The sequence below is a fragment of the Malaclemys terrapin genome, chromosome 1 (genome assembly GCF_027887155.1).
Source record: "Malaclemys terrapin pileata isolate rMalTer1 chromosome 1, rMalTer1.hap1, whole genome shotgun sequence".
Taxonomy (NCBI): domain Eukaryota; kingdom Metazoa; phylum Chordata; order Testudines; family Emydidae; genus Malaclemys; species Malaclemys terrapin.
The window spans coordinates 71,200,662-71,225,347 of NC_071505.1; the positions used below are offsets into that span (position 1 = coordinate 71,200,662).

At 39.6% G+C, this 24,686-nt stretch overlaps 1 protein-coding gene across 6 annotated transcripts in view; it reads left to right on the forward strand.

Annotated features, from left to right (window-relative positions):
* Positions 1 to 24,283, forward strand: part of NAV3 (neuron navigator 3) — a 583,663-nt gene extending 559,380 nt beyond the window's left edge. For all 6 annotated transcript variants that reach the window (XM_054027082.1, XM_054027035.1, XM_054027044.1 and 3 more), the window contains 12 exons: positions 4,071 to 4,224; positions 6,644 to 6,818; positions 9,510 to 9,607; positions 10,670 to 10,765; positions 11,342 to 11,510; positions 12,281 to 12,516; positions 14,626 to 14,780; positions 15,844 to 15,915; positions 16,378 to 16,574; positions 17,334 to 17,452; positions 19,732 to 19,935; positions 21,659 to 24,283. In XM_054027082.1, the coding sequence (XP_053883057.1) occupies positions 4,071 to 4,224; positions 6,644 to 6,818; positions 9,510 to 9,607; positions 10,670 to 10,765; positions 11,342 to 11,510; positions 12,281 to 12,516; positions 14,626 to 14,780; positions 15,844 to 15,915; positions 16,378 to 16,574; positions 17,334 to 17,452; positions 19,732 to 19,935; positions 21,659 to 21,778 (1,795 nt within the window). In that variant the 3' untranslated portion in view covers positions 21,779 to 24,283. The remainder of the gene's footprint in view (positions 1 to 4,070; positions 4,225 to 6,643; positions 6,819 to 9,509; positions 9,608 to 10,669; positions 10,766 to 11,341; positions 11,511 to 12,280; positions 12,517 to 14,625; positions 14,781 to 15,843; positions 15,916 to 16,377; positions 16,575 to 17,333; positions 17,453 to 19,731; positions 19,936 to 21,658) is intronic.
* The last annotated feature ends 403 nt before the right edge of the window (positions 24,284 to 24,686 follow it).

The following is a 24,686-nucleotide window of genomic DNA, read 5'->3' on the forward strand; positions in this document are numbered from 1 at the left end:
TACTTGGAAACTATAGGGCTGCAAGAAAAGCTACCATTGCATGATCCTAGGGTTGGAATCTTTCATCAAGTTCAGCCAACTTGATGAAAGTTGGTGTCTGGTCTATTACTAAAAGGAAACGATTCCCCAACAAATAATATAGTAAGGCATCTACGATCCACTTCATGACCAGGGTCTCCTTCTCAGTGACAGAGTAGGATACTTGGGAAAACAGCTTCCTGCTAAGGTAAAGAATGGTATGTTCTTCCCCTCTAAAGTCCTGCAAAAGTACTGCCCCAAGAATCACATATGAGGTTTCAGTCTACAGTATGAATCATCTTGGAAAAGTCTGTGCTTGAGAGAACTGATTCCCAACTTAGCTGACCTTTCAGCATCTTGAATGCGTTGTCGCAAACTTCAGATCATGAATTTTCTTAGGGCTTGTGTCTTTTATCAGATTTGTCAGAGGGGCCACAATGGTGGCAAAACTTGATACAAAGAGGCTATAATAGCTCGAAAGGCCCAGAAAGCAACACACTTGCTTTTTTTGGTGGTTGGCATGGGACATTGGTCCAAGGCTTGTACTTTACCAATCTGTGGCTTCAGACACCTGTCACCTACTTTATAGCGGAGGTAAGTTACCTCCCAGCTGGCCAGTCAAAATTGGGCAGAGTTGTCCATTATTCCTGCCTCTTTGAGGGCTGACAGTGATGTGGTAATGTGTTTTAGGTGATCGTTCCACTCATTGCTAGAAATGACAATATCTTTACTGTATGTCACAGTTTAACATCCATGGGTATTTGGTTCATTAGGCATAGGAAGGTAGCTGTGGCCCTGTGAAGAACAAATGGCATGGTCTTAAAGTAGTAGACACCAAAAGGGGGTAGAAAATTCAGTCTTCTCTGGTGATTTGGTTGTCAGAGGAATCTGCCAATAACATTTTGTTAGATCAAAAACAGATACATACTTGGTAGCTCCTAGCCTGTTCAGCAATTCATCAATCTAGGCATGTGTACTCATTTAATTTCAATATTGTATTCACTCTGGAAATCAATGCAGATCTGTGTTGACCCATTGATTTTTGACACAAGTATTATGGGTATCCACTCACTATGGGATTCCTCAACCATCCCTGAGTTCAGCATGGCCTGCAGTTCTTGATGGACTATCTCTCAAATTTTCAATGGAAGGGGTCAAAGGCTTTTTTGGACCTTTTTCCTATTTTGGTGTCCATGTGATGGTAGGTGCCTCCTGGCAGCACTGAGAATACTGAGGGGAAGGCTTCAATCAGATATCATAATTGTTGTTTTTGTTCAGGCTGGAGTTCTCCCTCCATTGGTATTGGCCCTGCATCATGGCGCTTGCAGGGTGATCTAGTGAGGTTTGTTGGGGGAAAGGTGTTATGAGGAGGTCTTTTTGGTCCCCCAAGTCTTTAGAAGTTTCACTTGATTTATTTGCATTTCTTTCCTCCCCCGGCTGGTAGATTTCATAATTGACCACCCCCACCTTTTGTAAGGAGCCAGGGACTAGAACCTGGATCTGAAGAGCCTGGGGTGGTTGATATTTCTACAGTGCCAATGGAAGGCCCTTTAGAAGCACATACAGGGAGCACTGTAGAGAATAGGTGCTCCAGAAAGTACCACTCATGAAACCCAAAGTGACAGTACCCTGTGGCCCTCTGATTGGACAAGTGCCCCTACTTAACCCCAGGGGCTGTCCAGGAAGTTGTCTGGGCAACCACACAGATCTTGACCTGTTACTATGACAGACATGGCCTTGTCCCCTGATCACTAGTCTCTGACTCCAGCCTGATTTTGACCCTGACTTCTGCCTCATGATCCTAACCTGGTATTGCCTCTGATCTCCAGTCTCTCACTCCAGCCTGACTTCAACCCTGACTCTTGTTTACAGAGCTTGGCTTTGAGATTCCTCTAACTCTGGCCTAGCGACTTCTGTCCCTGGCAGGCAGAGTCAGCCCAGCTGCGACTGCCTAACCCTGGTCCCTTACACCCTTCTTTCCACCTCAAATGGATCCTGCCACTTGGTCAGTCACTTTGAATCTAAGGTTATTAGCAACAATAATACCCTGTCCCTGGGCCCAAAGTCTCACATCCTGGCCCTTTGGTTGCAGCCCCATTTCTGGTTCTGTTGGGATTTCAGCAGGTTTTCTTTAGCAAAAGCCCTCAGTGTTTCCAAATTCTCCATCAGGTGGATCACATACTGTACCAAATTGGCTTTCTTGCGGTGGTGGTCTGGGATCCTGCCTGACCATATAGTAGTTCGAATGGTGAGAACCCTGTCCATGCCTGTGGCACTTCATGGATGGCAGAAAGAGGTGTGGGAGTTACTTATCCCAGTGATGGTGATCCAAGGTCACAAATTTCCTAAGTATCTCTTTCAGTGTCTTACTGAAGCACTCCACCAGCCCATCTGTCCGGGGGTGGTAGACCAACGTCTGCAAGGCCTTGATTTTCAAGAGGTTGCACAATTCTCCCATTAGCTTTGAAGTAAAGTCAGCCTTCTGATCAGTCAATATCTCTTTCAGTATTCCCACACATGCAAAACCCCTCATCAGTTCAGTAGTGATGGTGGCTGCAGTGTTTGAGTGAAGGGGGATGACCTAATACGTTGTCTTTATCTCTTTTCCTCATATATAAAATACTGGTACATGTTGTTAATATAGTCAGGCTAAAGTCTGACATTTTCCCTTCTTTAGTTTGCCATTTAATTTTTTTATATACCATGAACTACATCTTCTTTCCTTTGCAGAGGTTTCTTTTTAATTTTTCTGACCTGAGTCTCATGTTCTAAATCATTGCCTTTTCTTTCTTCCGCTTGCTTCTGTCTGTCTAATGTGTGTATATGCAGGTCATCTCTAATCTGGGCACCAAAGAAAAGGCAAAATGGTCATGTGACCTACAAGCATAGATCCCGGTAAAAAGGAGTGTGAGGCATGGAATTGCATATCCAAGTGCTAAACTGAAGAGTGTGTCATTTTCTTTCCCAAAATGCATTTGCATGCATTCTGGCAATTAAAAGCTGACCTCTGTTTCATGTTTGCATTCTAGAAGCAATAATAATACTTATTATGTAGTGCTTTTCATCTTTAAAATATTTTATAAACATTAACTATTTAGAAGAAGTAATAAAAGCAAAATAACATCAGAGTAAATTGACTGCAAGCATTGACTAGTGCTGAAGTGTGGCAGAAACTTGTTGTTCCATATTCTGGCAGTTATATGTTATGGAATGGATTTAATTAAAATAGCAAGTGGGTTCTGGGACATGGTGTTCTACATAACAGGTGAGGTGAATTGTACCATTGTAGAATGAGAATCAGGTAGCTTTTAGGCTTCACTAGACAAAGTCAAGTGAAATGCTTCTGTGTCTTTAATCGCACTATGCAATGATCTCCATTGTAAAAATCAACATTTAGCCAGTTACATATTTACCCTATTATAAGTATAAGTAAATAACTGCAGTATTTGAGAAACCATATATCATAATGGGGTGACTATAGATAAATATGACAGCCCCTGCAGGGACTGTCTTTTAGATCATAAGGGCAGGGGCTGTATTTTTGTGTATTGCACAGCACAACACACACTATTAAATAGTGTCTAATAAATAATATGTAGCAATAGTTTAATTTGACCACCATAGCTCCGTTTTGATCACTGATATCTGGGAAAATCATACCCTTTGCACAGAAAAAGTGACACAGCTGAGAAGTATAGTTCATGCTATTTGAAGATACAGCCATTCCACATTTGAAAAACCAAGCATGTAAAAAAAATCTAGTTTTTTGTACATACTCAGTTTTTTACATCTTTTTTTTTCCACCGCAGGAAACTAACTAAATTTGAAAGATAAAAAAGAGAAATGATCATTTCATCTGGACATTTTTAGTTTTTTTTCTTTATTATTATTTTGCAGTTTGAACCTCTTCATATTGCTTTCATAAAATTCTCTCTCCATTCCTAGGTTTTAACAGCAGCAACCATTTTCTGTTCTTTGATATGTAATAATGACACTGCTTGTAGGAGAAAAGCTTCCTTTAATCTCCTGCCTATTTTCCTTCTTCTCTTTAGGATATGTGAGTGCACAGAGGCAGAGGCTGAAATTATTCTACAGCTAAAGAGTGAGCTGAGGGAAAAAGAGCTAAAGTTAACAGACATTCGTCTCGAGGCCCTCAGCTCGGCACACCATCTTGATCAGATTCGTGAAGCCATGAACCGAATGCAGGTCAGTGCAGTGGCATAAGTAAGTAGGGTAGTGCTCACATAGAGCATGCTTGTTTGTGTTTTAACTCCTTCCCATTATTTTATTTTGTTTATTTAAAAAAATGTTGTCACACAGGAACATGAGAGATTGACAGCACTTCCTAGAGACAGGCTTGATAACTCTAGATACAGTATTATAATGATCATATTAATTCATATAGTTTATATACACTAGCAATCAAAATGTGTGTTGCAGATACACAGGAAGACATAATCCCTTCCCTAAGGCTTTTACAATCTGAAAAGGCTTGGGTGGGAAGAAGAGATATGACAGACAAGCAAAGAGATCAGGAAGCTGATTGTTACACAGCTTGTTAACTCAATGTGGGGGGGTGGCATTATTATTTTTATGTACATGGACTACTCCGTCTACTGGACTCATTAGTTTCTGACCCAACTCTTCTCCACAAACCTAAACAATTTTTTTTTACTAGCCCACTAAAATTCTTACTTAATTATTACCCATGACTCCCTCTTATGTCCTCTCTCAACCCAGCTTCTCAGCCTGCATCTTCCCAACCCCTGCCTCCTGACAAACTCCCCTTCAATCTGCATGAGACCTTATTCTGTGAAGAAAGGGGAAATTCAGAAAAGTGACTGCATTCATTGGAAGAGACCTGGGGTTTGGAGGCATGCTGGCTGCTCCCACCATTACAGGATCCATCTCTGGAGCTCTTAGCAACAGTTGCAATCTTCACCACAGAGCCCTGCTGATTTAGGCCCTATCTATGTTCAGTCCTAGCCGCACCTTCCCATTCCTACACCCTCATCTGAACATTCAATCTCCCAAGTGCAAAAACCAGCTGATAGAGTCTGGAACCTAAAATAGCAGGGAAATTCTGAAGAGGGCTCCAGCCCAGGTATTCTCCTAGGATGGATGGAATGGTTTGCTGTGGTCACATGACTCCACAGTGTTGGGACAGTGCTTGGCTAGTCCCCAGCCCCCTGATGCTCCTGACAATCACTGTTGTTGCCGTGTTTCTCCTTCCTAGAGCATTCTTAAAAGGAAAACCTTCCTGGGCTGTCCAGCCCACATGGTGTTTCTGGGAGTGGAGGGGAAAATAAGTCATATAGCACTATACTGTACATACTCAAAGCACCCTAAAACCTTCCCAACACAGATTTCTCATTGCCCATCAGTTCTAATGTGGCTCAGCTGGGCAAACTGGTGTAGTTAATAATTTCATATATGGTGGGGAAGGGTTTGATATCACATGACTCATTTCACTGGAGCCCTATTCCAGATTTGAACCCAGGTGCCTTTATTACCTGCTGGCATTTTTTACATGTTTGACCCCTCTTCTTCACTTCCCACCATTCTTTGCTTGTTTGGTTTCTTTCATGGGGGGGGGGGGGGGAGGAAGGATGCTATCCTTTATTTTTTTTATTCTTAAAATGTGGTTGAAGAGCCTTTATGAAAGTTTCAGACAGTTAGCAGAGTGTGAGTGAATATGGAATTAAATCTGATGTGCAATGCCGTCTCCAAGAATAAGCAGTTGCTTTGTACTATTTTCAGAGTAGTATGCATCCGAAGAAGTGGGCTGTAGTCCACGAAAGCTTATGCTCTAATAAATTTGTTAGTCTCTAAGGTGCCACAAGTACTCCTGTTCTTCGCTTTGTACTATGTTTCATGAAGCGTCTAAAAGCTAGATTTAGCTGGTATCAGGCTGTGCTCAGGCTAAGTTTTCATTTGATTATTGTAAACTCGATAATCTCTCGGCACCACAGAGGATTTAGCTAACAAAAAAATCCTGACTGTTCTGATTCATCTGTCACTATATGTTTTCATCAAAAGGGGTTTTTTGGCTCTTATGTGAACAAAACCATGTTGGGGTGATCAAAAACTGTCTGATGTCAACAAGGGTTATGAAACAGTTAAACTATCTTATTTTTATTGTTTGGTTTTCATTTCATATCTCCTTGGTGATGTCATTGATTCAATGTACTTCTAGCGGCAACGGTAGTCTTCTGTGACTTTAGCAGCATTATCTAGCTGAGATTTTAGTAACCACTTAAAGGAAATAACTATTACATAAGATATTTGACAAAGAAAAATGGCTTTCTGAAGTGAAAATTCCAAGTGTAATATGTCAGATCTGTAGTAAACACAAGGACTTGAACGTTGTGTTCATCAGCGGTGATATTGATGCAAGAATAAAAGGAGCTTTTAGCAGTCCCCGCTCCCGTTTCAGAACTGAAGAGAATTCAGTTTCCACTAATTGTATTGTACTGTTGATGTATTGTTACATGCTGCTACAGAGCTGCTAAATCAGTTAGCTTGTACTGGTGAGCAGCAAGCTGCCTGAACAACCACCCAGTGCTCAATGTTTTTCAGAGACAAAAATCTCCCATGTTTTTATACTGATTTCTTTTTGTTTTAGAATGAAATTGAGATACTGAAAGCTGAAAATGATCGCTTAAAGGCAGAGACTGGAAATACCGGGAAGCCGGCTCGACCATCTTCTGAGTCTTCAAGCAGCACATCCTCCTCTTCATCACGGCAATCATTAGGGCTTTCTCTGAACAACTTGAATATCACAGACTCTGTTACGTCAGGTGAATAATACATATATATACATGATTAACATGAATGTATTTTTCTTTCATTTTATTTTCTTAAAGGTCCATATTTCAAATGTGCCTTCTGAAACTACACATGCATTGATTTGTACACATAAACCTCAGATTTTCATGTGCTACTGGGTATTTGCACATGGACATCACAAATAGTTTTGGTGATCTCTTTTGAAAATTTGGCTTTAGAAGTCAGAGAATATATCAGATTATTTATCCTCCACACAGTATGTTCCTAGCTCCTAGCAATGTTTGTCTTTGATTTTTGTATGCTACAGGTTGATATTTGATAGGAAGGACACCATTGTAGAACAGGTGTCAAAGAACTGCTGAAATATGTGTCTTTGTGGGACAAATGTGAGAGTAGTTGCTAAAACTTTCCCTTTTATCTACAGATATTGTATTGTTCATTTCCTGCGGATTCCTTAAGAATGCACCATTTCTGCAATCAGGAAGGAAAGTGAACACTGTTTAGAGTTAGATTCTAGTAATTTGTTGTGGAATGTAGATATGTAGTCTAGGTTGGGATGACCTTTTTTTCTTTCCATATACCGTCGGGTCCAGATCAATCCATTTACCATTTACTGTAGGGCCAAATCCTGCTCTGCTCACTAAATCCTCTTATTCTGTGGGAATCCCCATGTAGAAAAGCAAACAGGATTTAGGTTCTGAACATTCACACATTATACAATACCGTAGTGTCTGAGAATAGATAATCCCAATCTCCCCACTGTAAGCTTTCTGCACTCATTGCATACAGTGGCCAAGAAACAGGAGTACTGTCTCAACTGTTAAAACGATGAGCATAGCAGAAGCAGAGAAGCCATCAGTAATGCACATCTGTAGAAAGTATAATGCAATCTCTGGAAGCAATAACAGTGTGGCTAATAATTATAGATGGAGTCTGGGCAATAGTACAGCTGGGGATGTGCCAAACTGCCTGACAATAATTTGAGTTGGCAGTCAGTCATATTATCTTGCCAGTCATTGATTACATGGGTATTTGAGCCTCTCTTCTGGTTTAATTTTATATTTTATATGAAAATCAGCATGTTTTTCTTTACACGCCAGCCATTTTATTGCCTGGATTAACTCACTGAATAGATGAGGCTGTGTTGTCCCTGGACATGGCATGAAGTGTTTCTTCCACTGCAAACACATTCATTCAGTACCAGGAAGGAAAAGTCTTATCGTGCTTCCCTTCCCTCCCCTCCACCCCATGGGAGGAAGCCCCCAATACCAGAGCAGTGGTCCATTCAATAGTACTAAACTTAGAAACTTTTTCATGAATAAATCCTGAAATTGCAGTTCCAGATCTCTCGGTTCTGACTAAATCTAGAGTTCTATTAAGTCAGATACAACAAAAAAATACTATAGATTGTGTATAATTCTGTGTGTGCTATTGATGCATGCTCTTCTAGTATGCAAGCTGATTACTTCTGATTATAAGAACTAACAAGGCTAAGGCACACGGAGGAGAGGAAGATCCCATTCAAATGTGTACCCATTCCAATCTAAACACTGCATATCATTTTGCTATGGCAGCAGGAAGCTTGCAAGTGTGGGAAGTTTCCACCATCAAATCTTCTGGTACTTTTGTAGAGACCAAGAGGTTATTAACCTGAGGCTTTGGAGCTATGGTCCAGTTAAGCATGCTTGGGGGCTGCATCACGTGAGACTAATGAAGCCCTAACTGGAGTCTGCTCCATTGGCAAGGCAAGCTAGGATGGGGAAGAATGGAGATTTTGAATTATTCAGACAGTTAGTAAAAAGTCCCCAAGAGTGGAAACCTTCATGCTATGCTAAAACATTATTGGGGAAAGAGCAATTTGGGTTCCTTGCAGGAATATTATGGCCTCAGCACCTAACAGGAGCCCTGTTGAAGGAGCTGGTGAAGATGCAGGTCAAGAAACAGATGTCTAGGGGAAGATGGAGATTCTCTCTACCTCCAAGACCTCTGTGAAGTCCTGCATTGCAACCCTATCATTAGAGAAGTGGCTGGACACTGAGTGAGTCCAGACTGAATACAAAGCAGTTTCCTGGGCAAGTTCCTCTTCCTTCTGATCAAGGAAGTTGATGACATGAAAAGAACAATAAGGGAATGCAGCTCTAGAAGCTGCATCATGAGGAAAGAGGGACTCTTCCATGTGACTATGCTTCATCGGTGTAAGGTAAAGTCTGTTGGGAAGGGAAGGTAAAACCCAATGGACTTACAGCAGCAAGAGTTTTGGCTTCAGGATTTGCTATTTTTCAACTGACAGCATTTTAAAGGGGAAGGTGGATATCCAAAGGTTATGTTTTACATAATATGAGGTTTAAATTAGGTTGTCACATGGATCCATGGTAGTTTTGAACACACTCCAGTAAGAAAAGCAAAGAAAAAAATGTATTGTAGCTAACGGAATGTATAGGGCCTCAACTCAGGATACACACAACCAAAGCTTATTAGGAATGATTGCCTTCATCAGCTGACAAATCATTACTTTTTCATTTCCAACAGAAATGGAGGAGAAGTAAGTAGCAATTAAAGTGATCATACTGCTATTGTTGTGATAGTGGCCTTTCTTACTAAAAGACCTTGCAACAAACATTAAAATAACAAGTAAAACAAAGCTTATATCACTTCTTAGATTAATCACATTCTATAAAATATGTTTGCTGCTTGTGTTGTAGATATTTTACTGGATGATGTCACAGATGGAGCCCTCCCCAAAGAAGGCCACAGTGTTAAAATTATAGTCACCATAAGTAAGGGCTATGGTCGATCCAAGGTACGTTCATTTTCCTGAAGTCCTAGAATCACAGATATTGTAAATATCACCATTATAGCTGAGCTAGTTGCACTATTTTCAGTCAGGGACTGAAAGTCAAACATTCAACATACACCCTTTTTCTTTTATCCTTTCTTCCTATATTTTTTATCTAATCCAGGCATTGTCAAATGCAGTCCCCACAATCTTCTGCATTATGGCCTATTGCTGCTTTTTTGAAGGCTCAGACAGACTACTAGTCTGACTCAGTTTAAGTTGGAGTATTGCATACTGGGACCTATAGTCTCTTTAGATGGGTTTCTGTTAAAAGGGGTGGTCGTTGTAATTTAGGTATAGCCCTTGGCAAGTTGCAAGTCTGCTCCTCATGTGCACAAAATTGAGATGTCCAAATTAATCAATTTTGAATCATATCCTCATGATCTGATGTTTTATGTTCCAAAAATCTTTTTAATATAGTGTAATCTGTATTTGTATACGAGTCTTACTTTATTTTTATCGCTCAGGTGCTACCACAAGTCTACATCACTTTTGCACAGATGGTCCCAAACAACTAAACTAAAAATATTAGCTCAAAGTCAAAAAATGTATAATATAGTTTCAACCATAGATTTCTTAAAGAAAAGAAATCAATATGACTACTTTGAAGTTAAGTAACTCAGTGTGAAGGGATAGGAGCTTACTTGGTCACAATTCAATATTTTTATACTGCTAGGCCCAGATTATGTCCTGCGATACGGCAGCTTTGTACTACCCCATGAAGCAAATGCCAACCATTGATGTTTAACTCATGCATGTAACCCTAAATACAGGAAAAACCTTAGAGCTATGTGGAATCTATATAATGTACTTTATTTCCACATATATAACAATATAATTAAAGTAATAGGTGGACAATGGCATGAAGTAAGACTGAAGTGTCCACCTTAACATTACTTATATCTATTTTTATGTGTTAATTACTAAGTTGTAGCGTTGTATCTTAGAGATCTTTAAATGCATGTGGCAAACTGATTTCCTCCAATTTTAGTCCAGTTTGTGAATTCTCTCTCTTTCTCTTTATAGGATCAAAAGACGCAGGCATATTTAATAGGATCCATTGGGGTTAGTGGAAAAACCAAATGGGACGTTTTAGATGGAGTAATTAGACGTCTCTTTAAGGTGGGACATTTAAAAGTTGGTTGATCAGTTAATTCCATATTCTTTGTCTTCCATAAACTCTCCGTACTTGGTTAGTTTTGACTTGCCTAATTCATTTTTTTCATATAGCCTAAGGCTAGGTCTACACTACCCGCCTGAATCGGCGGGTAGAAATCGACCTCTCGGGGATCGATTTATCGTGTCCCGATGGGACGCGACAATCGATCCCCGAATTGACGCTCTTACTCCACCAGCGGAGGTGGGAGTAAGCGCCGTTGACAGGAAGCCGCAGAGGTCGATTTTGCCGCCGTCCCTACAGCGGGGTAAGTCGGCTGCGATACGTCGAATTCAGCTACGCTATTCACGTAGCTGAATTTGCGTATCTTAAATCGCCCCCCCCATCCCCCCAATAGTGTAGATGTAGCCTAAGTTAATGCTTTTGCTCTTTTTTAAGTTTACATATGCTTCTCTGAAATGCATAGATCTGAGTCGTCTTTAAATGGGCCTCCACCTACATTAAAGTATGTGTTTTAATAACTTGTCTCACAGGAGATGACCATGCATACTTTTATATCTTGTGTGTATGTATAATTTTAGGAATATATCTTCCGAGTGGATCCAGCTACTAGCCTGGGTTTAAGCTCCGATTGTATTGCTAGCTACTGTATAGGGGATTTAATCAGAGCCCATAGCCTGGAAGTGCCTGAACTGCTGCCTTGTGGATATCTGGTTGGAGATAACAACATCATCACCGTGAACCTGAAAGGTAAAACCACAACTGTTTTTTCAGATATTTTTCTCTTCTTTGTTATATCCCTCCCAACCCCTCTATTTATCGTTTAAACCTGACTTTTTCTCATCCCGTGTCCAGCACAGGAAGTCATTTGTCATGTAAGTTCTTTGTATGTGTTTGTTTAGTACTTAGCACATTCAGGCTTCTTGGTGCTGTAGAAGTATAAATATTAAATAATACGAAAAATATTTCTCTTCTCTCACTGACTTTAAAGTCACAGCAAAGGACAAATGGCTTTAATAGAGACCAGGGACAAAATTCAAGAATTCCATTCAGAAATGTTTCTAAGCCATCCTGCTCCACAATAGGGACTTTAAACATTTCAAAGAGCTGTAGGGTTTTTCTATGTTGGGGGCCTTCAAAAGGACCGTGTCATTTGATGTGATATCTTTCTGCTGGTAACCCTTGTTGCTGTCACTTCGACCTTTTTATCTTAAATGCCTTTAACGTTTGAAACACACATCTCTGCTTCACAGAGCCTTCTCTTCACATTTACTTTGATTTTGTTGCTCCCACCCATCTACTCATGGTGGTGGTGCTGCTGCTGTTTTATCTTTTTGCCCCTTAGGAAGTATCTGTGCAATTCCAACGGTATTCAAACCCTGGAGAAGATAGGATTATTAGATAAGAGCATTTACCTGATCTCAGCATGGCATAGATGTCAGCAGAAACCATGCTGAATTTATACTTATTTTAGACATCACCTTGAATGGAGACAAGTTATTTTTTTCTTTTATTCCCAGGAGTGGAAGAAAACAGTTTGGACAGTTTTGTGTTTGATACACTAATTCCTAAGCCAATTACCCAACGGTACTTTAATTTGCTGATGGAGCATCACAGAATCATCCTGTCAGGACCCAGTGGCACTGGAAAGACCTATTTAGCCAACAGACTGGCTGAATACATAATAACTAAATTGGGCAGGAAAAAAACTGAGGATGCAATTGCTACTTTTAATGTAGATCACAAATCAAGCAAGGTAAGTTACAATTAAAAATGACAAATTCGTTGCCTGATTTGTACTGATGAGCAAGAGTTAGTCCTGCTAATTTACACAATTCCCTGGTTTTTGTGTTTTCCTACAGTGATTGAACCTTTAATCAGAGTGAAACATGCAGCCACAGCTCTTTGTAATCTGAGTGATGCATCATGATATTGTGTAGAAGAGCTGACTTTTGGGGCACTTGTAGGACTTCCACTTCACAAGCTGCTAAAGGCAGAATAAAATGCCATTTTAACTCGAGTCCATGGAATTCCAGTAACTTTTTTTTGAAGACATTAGCTGTACAATGTAGTGCTAGTCTGACTTGCATTTTGATAGTGAAAATGGTAGCCCAAAATTACTGGATGAGAGTAGAAAGGGTGATCTAGTGCCCAGGGCATTGGATTAGCACTTGGGTTCAATTCCTTGCTTAGCACTACATAGGTTCTGGTTGCTGCTGTTTTCTCCTGAATTCTACAGTAGTGGTGCCGATAATACAATATTTAGCCCACGCTTCAGACAACATGCAGGTTGAATTAACTATATACCTCAGATTGCCAAGGTATTCACAGAATAACCAAATTATCAACAAGTAACTCACAAGCTACCTGGTACCCTAAACGGGGTGTGTAAAGTGGTTGCTAACCAAAAAAAAAAAAAAATCCGAAAATCAATATCTTTACTTAGAGTTTTGTGATGAGCACGCAGCACTGTTAGCATAGTTTGAGAAGAAAGTCCACACGGACCATAGAGGAGATAAGAGAACTATTCCGTCACAAACACCTATTTTCATTCCTTTTATGCAAACGATTTGTGATATCATTCACTCTGACAGGGAAGTGCTCAAATTTATCAGAATTATATATGTAGAATATATAATGTGAGTGATTCACAAAAATGTCACTTTGCTGGCTCACTGGCAAGTGCATGTGTCTATTTTTCTTTCATTTTTTTCTTTATTTTGTGCTAAGATTATTTAACAAGCAAACCTTATAGTTTGTAAGAAAGAAAAAAGAAATCCTTGTCATGTGTGCTTGAACAATACAGATGGTGCTACAGAGCTAAACTAGGAAGAAACTCATGATTTTCTCTCAAGGCACCTGGTCAGAAAAAGCCTAATATATTTATACAACCAAACAAGAACTTTCCCAAAGCAACAAATAACACGTTTCTACTTCAAAAAAAATACGATTTTGCTATCACTGATCCAGGAAATGTTCTAGTATAATGGGAATGAGATTTCTGTCCAAAGTGCCAGGGATTCACAACAAGGATTGTTGAGAGACTGTGTACTGATCTTGTGAAATCACTGGGGCAAATTCTGAGTGATGCGGGAAATGAAAAATCCCTATCCTAGGAAAATGCAGGCTGAGTCATGCTCTCGTTGCTGTGCTGTGTGCTATACTGTAGATTGCACACACGGGACAGCTAAAAAGCTGGACTAGCCAGGAGACCGAGGAACAGTAAACCATCAAGAGCAAAATAAATTGTCATGATTACAGACCATTCTTCCCCAACCCCAAATCCACCATTACTCCCCAGGTAGCTAGCTGACAGAGAGAAATAAACGTAAGCAATACACTTTATTGTGGCATGTGAGATAGCAGCCCCTAAGCGTTGAACAAATGGTCTGTGAGGGGATGAAGATGATGGGCAGAAATCTGAGGGAATGGGAGCAGTGAACTAGATGAGATAACAATCTCTTGTTTGAATTAAGTTAATTTGGTGTTCCTAAAAGTGCGGGACTACTTTGTGAACTAAATAGCTCAGCCTATTGGTAATGGAATATAGAGTTTTTTATTGCTGGATTGCTGAGAAATATATCCTCAGGATAGCAGGACACAAACTTTATTACCTTACCTTTAGTGAGACTTACCTACATTTTTGTTTTCACTACACCAGGTCAGCTATATATTTTCTCTATATACAGCTGAAACTTCAGTTTTGCCCTGGCTGAGAAACAAGTCTTTGTGGTTATGGGAACTCAGCTGAGATATAAGCATTGGGGGAAATTTCTTAACTCCCCTTTGTGCCTTTGAAAATCTCCCCCCTACTGTGACTAAATGGATTTTACTTTCCTGTTTTATTTGTTTTCTTTTGCTGAAGGATCTGCGTCAATACCTAGCTAACCTGGCTGAGCAGTGCAGTGCTGACAATAGTGGTGCTGATCTCCCTGTAGTAATAATTCTTGATAACCTCCACCATATTGGTTCTTTGAGTGATATCTTCAATGGTTTCCTCAATTGTAAATATAATACATGGTAGGTAGCAGCTCTTCATTTCCCTGCCTTCTGTGCTTAAAACAATTACAAGCTCTTTATTAGTGTGATACGATGAAATATGTTATAAGGAACCCTTGTATCTCTTATATCCCGATTCAGCAAAGTACTTAAGCATGTGATTAACTTAAAATATGTGAGTAATTCCATCCCTATTCAGCCAAGCACTTGTGTGTACTTCACTTAAAGCATATTTTAATGCCCTCTGACTTTAATGAGATTTAAATATATTCTTAAAGTTAAGCATGTACTTAAATTCTTTGCGGAATCAGGCTCTTAACCCTTTCCACTGCTATAGAACACATCTGTGTCATGGAACACAGGCATATTAGTTCCAGGAGAAGCTCCCAGAGCTTGTGGGAGGGTAACAACAGATGCATGATGGTAGTTATCCATAAGGTGTTTTCCTGGATACAATATGGACCCATGGAGTATGCTATACATTAGCTGCTGTTTCTGTGGTAGACCTCCTGTTTCCAACAGTTATATTGTGAACCAAAAATTTACCTGGCTGTAGAAGAGTGGAAAAGTTGTTTAGAAATAGTACCAAAGGAGAATGTGATTGACTGGCTGTCTTTCATGGTCAAAAAAGAATAAAAAGTAATTAAGGTATTTGAAAACTGCTAGCAGCCTATTAATCAGCCTATTTCTGCTATAAACGTGCTTGTGGTAGGGGCTTCCCTTCATAAAATATTTGTGTATTATGGCTCAGTGCTCCTAAGATTCACTGGTTCCTGGAAGTAAAACCACTAAACAAGCCACAGATAATGAGGTATGTGAGCACTCTTTTGCTTCATTTAGTTTTAGTGCTTATGACCACTAGTAAAACATAAGTGTGAAAAGGAAAAAAAATGCAAGAACAAATATACTAAAAATAAGTCTGGCCAGAAATCATTGGAATTTGAGACTAAACAGCATCTGCACATTCTTTTATCAAAGATGACTCCAGGCAAGATAAAAATAAAGAATATTTTCTGAATTGTCTCCTGGATGGATTCTGTGGCAGTGACGCTTCCTACTAAATGTATTACTTTTCTCTTTTTAGTCCCTATATTATTGGAACAATGAACCAAGGGGTTACTTCATCACCAAATCTAGAGCTACATCACAATTTCAGGTAAATACACTTTCTTTGTCTTTCCTCTGTGCAGGCCTCTCAGATTTCCTTCCTCTCATTCCAGCTTATCCACCAACACCCATCTTGAATTTAATCACACTCTACAGCAGTTTGCCTCTTCCCCCTTTCTCTTAATGACATCTGTCTGTGTGGCACTTTTCCGCCTGGCAAAACAGACAGACTATCATTCCTGCTACCGCATGCCATGGCAGCACTGTGTTCAGGATTGTAGTAATATGCCCACCTTATAACATACTGGATTTCTATTGGCTCAGGAAGCACAGGCAAAGAGATCACCCTTGTGATACGGACTAAATAGATCCTTACGATTTATTATTAGAATTGACTTTTATTTTAGTAGATAACCAGTATTAAACACTGATATCATTGTTTCTGTGTTTAAGATGGAAGGCAATGTTTATTCACTGTATGATTATTTGATGTTTTCTCTTCTCACATTAGGTGGGTGCTATGTGCTAATCACACGGAACCTGTAAAAGGTTTCCTGGGCAGGTATCTGAGAAGGAAACTGATTGAGACAGAAATAGAAAGGAACATGCGCAATAATGATCTCATCAAGATTATTGACTGGATCCCTAAGACATGGCATCATCTCAACAGCTTTTTAGAAACGCACAGCTCCTCAGATGTGACCATTGGTGAGTCCTTGCAAGACAGTGTGCTGCTAGCCTTTTCTAAGCCAGCAGAGTGAAGTAAGGGTAAAGCCTGAACCTTTCATAAAGTTTGTAGAAATTGAATTGACTTTGTAAAATCTTGTGTGTAGCTGATACTGAAAACATTAAATCACCATGGGAAGCATGCCTTGCCAACCTGACTGAAACAAGGAAGTAATGGAAATCATACGAGGAAGTCTGTTCTCCTGTGATTTCCATCCTTACTTCCTGACTAAAGAGTTTCATATACAGTGTTTGCCATGGAAACGTTGACTTGTTCCAAGAATCTCCACACTAAGGCCATGTCTACACTTAAAAGTTTTGCTGCTTATCTATGTAGTATAGTTAATGTAGACACAGTTACACTGGTATAAAAGAGCTTGTGATGATATAGCTAATTTGGGTTCAGCAAAGTGAAATAAATTATACTGCCATAAGCACTTTTCTATTGGTGTAACCGTGTCTTCATTAAGGCTTATGATGGCACAGATATGCTGGCAAAATATCACGTCCCTTTAGCTTTGCCACTAAAACATTCCAGTGTAGTTCAGGCATTAGAAGAGGGGAAGAAGGACTCTAATTTTTTAATAACATAAAGCTGAACTCAGTACTAGCCAATAATTGTAGTGCTGGATAAACAGTCTCTTTATTCAAGTTTGCCATAGTAGTCATTTTCCCTTACATTTTTTGGAGATTTTTTTTCCTCCCAGTTCATGTTATTTAACAAAAAACTTTTCTTCTCAGGTCCTCGCCTTTTCCTCCCCTGCCCCATGGATGTTGATGGCTCCAGAGTGTGGTTCACAGACCTTTGGAACTATTCTTTGGTGCCATATCTTCTGGAAGCCGTGAGAGAGGGACTTCAGGTATGTAGGTAGAAACACTGTGTCTTGCTTCAAAAGAAAAAGCATAGTTTTGTGTTGTTTTTGTAGGATATGTTTCAGAAATAAGTCAGAGTGATGTGTTGTGCCACAGTGACAAAAAAAAGGGGGTAGAATTCTAGAAGTAAGTGCCAGACCCCTTTTCTCCTGCACTTCCTGATGCATGATTTGGCTTTTCTTGAGATCGTGCTTGTCTGTGACAAGAGGATACTCTTGTTCTTCTCTTCACTTGTATGTAATGAAGAGAAGGTATTCAGGGCCACCACATCCATTGCGAGTGCGGACTTCACAGGTGAAGGACCTCAAGGACTTTATACTAGTGGACAAACAGGCATAGCAGAGATGTCCACCAGACCCCCTCCTATCCCATCCACAACTCTTCCCAATGTAACCCATATTTCCGCATACACCAAGGGTGCGGACTGCAGCTGTTGCAGAAGACAGTTCCCCCATACTACGGTTATTTTCCATTGGGCTTCTTCAGCCAATTTAAGGCACTTTACACCAAGGGTTGGTGGACATGAGAATCTGACTCTCTTTTGTCTTACTGCTCCCTGAGTTTCTGTCTGCTCTAATGTCTCTCTTATTCCCATCTTGTCTGTGGCATTTTTTCTTCTTTTTTCTTTCTGTGGGCCTAACTATTCCCCACTTACTTGAAGTAATCCTTCTACCTGATTTTTTTTTTCATTTTCTGTTTGGCCCCTTTTGTTCTCTTTTTGTTCACTACAACTTTGCATGCTATGAAGAGAATGGTATGGAAAGAGAGACAAGGTGGGTGAGGTAATATCTTTTATTGGGCCAGAAACAAGCTTTTGAACTCTGAGGAATTCGGAATTCTGAAGAAGAGCTCTGTATAGCTCGAAAGCTTATCTGTCTCACCAACAGAAGTTGGTCCAGTAAAAAATATTACCTCACCCACCTTGTCTCTCTAATATCCTGGGGCCAACAAGGCTACAGCAACACTGCGAACAATATGGTATGGAAGGTAACTTTTGCCAAAAATTAATCTAGTGGTACCGCCAACACTCATTAAAATTTCTGCTTCATAGGGAGTGAGGTTTGGAATCTTGCATTATTGAAGCATCTCTGTTTTCTAAAACTGCTTGAACTAACTGAGATAGAGTACTGAACATCTGATAGGCACAGTCACACCAAGATTACTGCAGCTTATTTAGACCAGGGGGAAACTAATAAGAAAAAAAAATAGTGGTATTCTCTCATGCTCCGCCCACATGCCAAGTCCCACCCACTTGAGACATTCAAATGAGTCATCTTCATAATATGGTTATGTCATTTGTTTCTTGAGTACATTAATAAGCTGTGAAATAGTTAACATTTAAACAATCCTCATTAAACTGCAGAGTTAAAACAAAAATAAATTTGATATCAACAGGAGCAGTTCAATTCATTTTCACAACCATGAGGGCTACAGACTTTTTTTTTAAATGAAAACTTCAATTCTGAAGCACAAGATGGCAGCCTCCAGAAGAAATTATTGGATTGCCACAAACCAGCCCAGTTCTTAGACATTCTGAATTGTTTAACAACAACATAATAGTACACAGAAGTCCTACAGACTTGCTTTATTTTTTTTATACTACCGGGCCTACACTATACAGAAAATAAATGTTCTTATAAGAAGCAATAGGACCAAGATAATCTGAGTCCAGAAAAGATCATTGTGATACTCAGAGAAAATAGGACTCTCTGAGTAAGCTGGAGATAAAAAGAGCTAGGTGAATTTCTTCTCTTCACCTATTGAAGGTACACGCTACTCAAGATTGAAGAGGCTTTCTTATTGTTCTGCTACAGCTTTCCTAAGCCCTGTATAAATGGAACATCTCTGTTTCTATTTCCTATGTCCCTCTTCTTTGCAAGATGCATGGAAATAATGTCACTTAAAATGGGTTTGTACTTTCCAACTACCTCGCAAACAACTTCTTGTGATATTTCTCTCTCCTTTCCCAAAGTTCCACTTCACATTTTATCAAAACCTGTAGCTTCTCAATTTCTTTTTGTTCTCATTGGGAATTGTAAGGTGTGGAACACTTTTCAATACACAGCCATTTCATTTAGGTGCCTGTTGGAAGTGAGCTCTTCTGAGCTTCGGGCCATCGCTGTGGGTGCTGAGTACTTTTGAAAGTTGAGTCTCTGCTGCAAAAGTTGTTTAGATGTGTTTGATTCCATTTGTCTAGTATTATAAATAGTAACGTATTGAAAAGCATGCAGTCTAAATAACTAAATGTATTATATCCATAATTTAGATGTATGGTAAAAGAGCGCCATGGGAGGATCCCTCAAAGTGGGTAGCAGATACTTACCCATGGAGCTCCGCACCTGTGCAGCATGAATGGCCATCATTACTTCAGTTAAGACCAGAAGACATTGGGTTTGAGGGTTACGCATCTGCACAAGAAGGAACAACTTCCAAGCACATTCCACAAAGCGACACTGAAGGGGACCCCTTGGTAAGAACAAAGCTTTTTGCTTACCTTTGTAATCTGTGTTTCAACCTAGAATTTGAAATGTAAAGAATATACCAATTATATATTTAATATTACTCCCAAGTCCCCACAAGTGCTCAGAGCGTTCATTTCCCAGAAATCAGACCATGAATCTCCAAATAATGTAGGGAATTAGCCTATGTGACTCACTGTTTCCCACCTGACAAATACAGGAGAGGCCCTTTGACCCTTTAGGATTTACACTGCAAGTGAATCCTCTGGCTACGCTCCCAGCCCATTCACTATCCCTGCCGCATAGTAGTGTGCAGAAATCATAGAATATCAGGGTTGGAAGGGACCTCAGGAGGTCATCTAGTCCAACTCCCTGCTCAAAGCAGGACCAATCCCCAGATCCCTACCTCAAGGATTGAACTCACAACCCTAGGTTTAAAAGGCCTCTGCTATCCCTCCATTGTAGTGCAGAAGTTGTGTCCCACCATAATGAATCTTTGCTGTCTGGACCCTCCCCCATCCCCCATGTGGCAAAAGTGTGGCATCTGCACTGCATATAGGCTTGAACCTGCATCCATGAAGCCAATGGGAGGGTCGATACTGATTTCAGTAGTGATGAATCAGCTCCATTGACCCTGTATGACATAACAAGGCATTTCAGAATTTGTCTCATACATAGAATGTAACACATACGCACACACATCAGTATTTGTCTCATACATAGGGTATATAACACGCACATTGAATTTGGAGCTTAAAGCTGCTTCGTGGTATCCCCAGTACAATGTTCAAAGCTTATAGAATTATCTGTGAATGGTGTAGCCATGAAGTATAGACATTCAAGTATTCCTGAACAAACTTGAAAAGGGTTCACACAAATAAAATACCTTCCCTCTTCTTACCTTTCATTGCATATATTTAGTTACAAGGAACCTCAACTGTTCACCTAAAATGTCACTGTCTTAAAATTGGGCTAATGTTTTTCAGTGCTCTGAGGACCTTGGCATGAGTGCTGCTTTATAAATAAAATTATCATCATTATACTGAGTTTGTCGTCAAGAATCTGAGCAATTTTCTAGGGCAGGCGTTGGCTTCTGATGATTTATCAAATGTGCTACAAGCTCCAATAATACCCAAATGAATTGTGTTATGCTTCCCCTTTCCTCAGGACTAGAGTCTGCTGTTTTCTGTTACTGTTCCTTTTGCTGAAGTCAGCTCTTGAGCAGCAGATGGTGCTCTTGTATGTAGCAGCTGGCTACAGTCCACCTCCCCCCCCACCCACCCCCCACACACACACTCTCTCTCTCTCTCTCTCGGAGGGTGTGTGTTCGTGTGATCATGTTTGCAGTTGCTTTTCCAATTTATTCTGCCTACAGCAGCCAAAACATTATTGGAGGCTTGACTGTCTCCAAATACGGGCCCAGATGTCCAGCTGTGATACTGTTTCCTTTGCCTGTCTGTGTTGCAGCTGCAGCCATTCACACCACTGAATTGCAGAGTTATTATATCCCTATGGCTTATTAGACCTTTACACTCATGCTTTTATTTAAAGCACTGAAGGCTGGGGAGCCAGGAGGAGCCACTGATATTTTGCCCGTTCTGAAATCATTTTGCCATTTCTCTCACTCTGGGTACCAGCACACTGCATACACCAGAGTAGTTTAATTAATTTTTGACATAGCCCTTGCTGCATTAAATGCTACAGTGATTACATAAACATTACCTTCTTTTTCAGATGAATATGCTAATGAGGCTCCAAGAAGCAGCCAATTACTCGAGTGCACAAAGCTGTGACAGTGATAGCACCAGCCACCATGATGACATTTTGGATTCCTCTCTTGAATCAACTCTCTAGAGGGGACGAACCTGGGTAGAGGATTATAGTAAAATCTATTGCCACTAACTACTGCCAGGATTAAAGAAGCACACTGAGGTCCCTGAACAAGAGCGGCGTGTTGTAGGTAGGCAGGAGGCTTAACTCTGCAAAGTCAGGAATTAAAATTGAAGTGGAAAGCTTGAATTTGTTTAATTTCAAGGCATTTCAATATCAGTGGAGCGAGTAAGACTCCATTAATCAACTGGAAAGGGCCCTAAATGAAGGGCAACTAAGCAGATTGCACATGTGTTAGCCAAACTGGAACCTTTTTTTTGTTTTTCCTTCCTCTCTCTCTCTCTCTCTCTCTCTCTCTCTCTCTCACTCTCTCTCTAAAAGTTTACAGTACAAACTTTTTGTTTTTTTCCTTTACTTTTCTGAGGTGCTGCATTAGCAATGCAGTCTTCTGCTCCTCTTCTAACCTCTGTTGTGCCACATGGTGCTGGTCACAGGACTACAGTAGTGTTTGTCGTACACTACTGCCCATTCCAAAATGAATCAAAGATGATGATAGTAACTCAATAAGCACAAACAGTATTGTGCTATCACCAGAAAACACTACTGTGATATGCTGGATAAGTGCCAATTTAATTCTTAATTGCCATGGTCACAGTGACACTCTCCATGAAGTTTTTAGTGTACAAGTCACCGATTTTATAAAGTTGTTTTTACCACAAAGGTCTTTTTTAACCACCTACCCACTCCTTTACAGTTTTATACCAATTATTAACCAACACTGACTAAAGGCTTTTTAGGGCTTCATTTGTTTGAGCCTTTTCAGTGGAAGAAGGAACATTTCCTATGGTGCTGTTTCACTGCCTTAAAACAGATTTCTAGAACAGTTTTACGGTTGGTTTAATTCCTAAACCATTGGTAATTTACACTGTTTTGTTTTCATTTATTACCGAAATAACGTCAGTTAACACAGTAGCCTCATATCTGTATATCATGATTTTTTAAGAAATGGATAGGAGAAAGAACAGTTGCTATATAGTATTTTTATCTTGTGAATAGATTGCTCTGCCTACCCTCAGAAATATACAAGAAACCCAGAACCCACTTCCACTATCACCTAAAAGCTGAAAAAGCTGCCCCAGATCCATTCAGTCCTGTGGAATGGAGTTTTTGAAGGATAGATGTTTCGAATTCTTATCCAGCAGAGCTGGATGCACTTGATGCAGCATGAGCACAAATATTTGTTTATTTTTTTTTCTTTTTCTAATTTTAAGCATGTTGTTTTGATTGATATTGTTGTACATGAAAAAAAAAACAGCATTAAAGAACACTGAAGCAGTGATGTCCACTGTAAAAGTGGGTTGGTTTTGCACAGTCTACTGGGTGGGTATTGTAAATATAAAAAGCCTTGCACAAATCAAAACAAACAAACAAGAAATTGTATTTTATCCTGTTGGTGTTAAGAGATGTTATACTTGCTGAGATTTCCTCAATGTTGCAAACAAATACAGAATGCAAACCTTAAAAACTGTTTTTAACCTCGTGTGTTTGTCCTGTATTTACAGTTGTTATGACTATGCAGGAGCTATCAATGCTAGAGTGAGCATGTTTCAATTTGTATATTAAGCCAATACATTTCTGGGGGCAAAAAATGAAATTTAAGTGCATCTGTCATGGCAGGCTACAAACAGATTGCATGAAAACTGATCAGAATAATTGGAAATGCTATTGCCACAAGAGACAACTGGATAAAATAATTTAAAAAAAAATAATCCAAGGGCTATGGCATTGTGTATATGTACTGTACACTTAAATGGATGTTACCTTCAGGATGTTGTAATTGGTGCTACTAACTCTTTGTGGCCACCCTGTGGTCATTTGCTGTAAAACAAAGACAAAGAAATCAATGCAGTTTCCAATAGCACTGAGCTGCATCAGTGAATCTAGCGGTCCGTACACGGTGCTATTGCCCTAGTACAAACTCTAATTGATGTTATGCATGTAGAATGTAGTCAGACTGACGTGGAGCCCCAAAACTTAGATCAGTTTCTATTGTAAAACATCAGCACATGTATCTGACAGCTGACCAAAAAAAACCAGCTGATCTTTGTTACATATGTGTTCTGAACAAATTTGCAAATCTTTTCCTGCCATTTTAGACACAAACACACACAATATTACCATATACAAAACTTCCTGCAATACATCTCAGTGAGTCCACCTAGTTTACAACTTAAAAATTGTTTGTGAAACATTTGTCTGTATACATTTTATATTTTGTACATTTTTTGATGTAACATATCATGTAAATAGACAGAAACAGTGAAATAAATCATCTGAAAAGTTTTGTAGTCTTTGTAAAGCTCTAATAATAAGTATTTGGTGTCATCGGACTTAACTGGATGATGTATTTTTATTGGTTTATTGTTCCTCTAGCTTGTAAACCAGCTTGCATATATTTTTTTGCAGGTGTGCACACTGTATCTGTCTAAATTATTACTTTGACATTAAAGTGGAATTATTTATTGAAAGTGCGGTCTGGTGTCTTTGCAATCAGGAATACTGAATGATTGGGTTGAATTTCAAAGGTAAAATATGTAAACAAAATGGCAAATGGAAGGAAGTAATTTTCTATATATACTGCATAACTAATATTTATAAGAATGAAAGCATGTATCCTCTCTAGTTCTGGTGATCCTTTTGCTGCTTTTGAATGACAACTTCCAGGCAGGAATCCAAAACAGAGTGGCTAAGTAGTTCAGGAACAATCTAAGGGCCTGATTCACCACTCCACCAGTTTTATTCAAGACTACTGGTTTCACTCGTGTAAAATTGTTCTTGTAGCTTATAAGATTTTAGGGCTACATCCTCAGCAGGTACAAATCACTGTAGTTTCATTGAAGTCAGTGATGGTCAGTGAAAGCCTCTTATATTT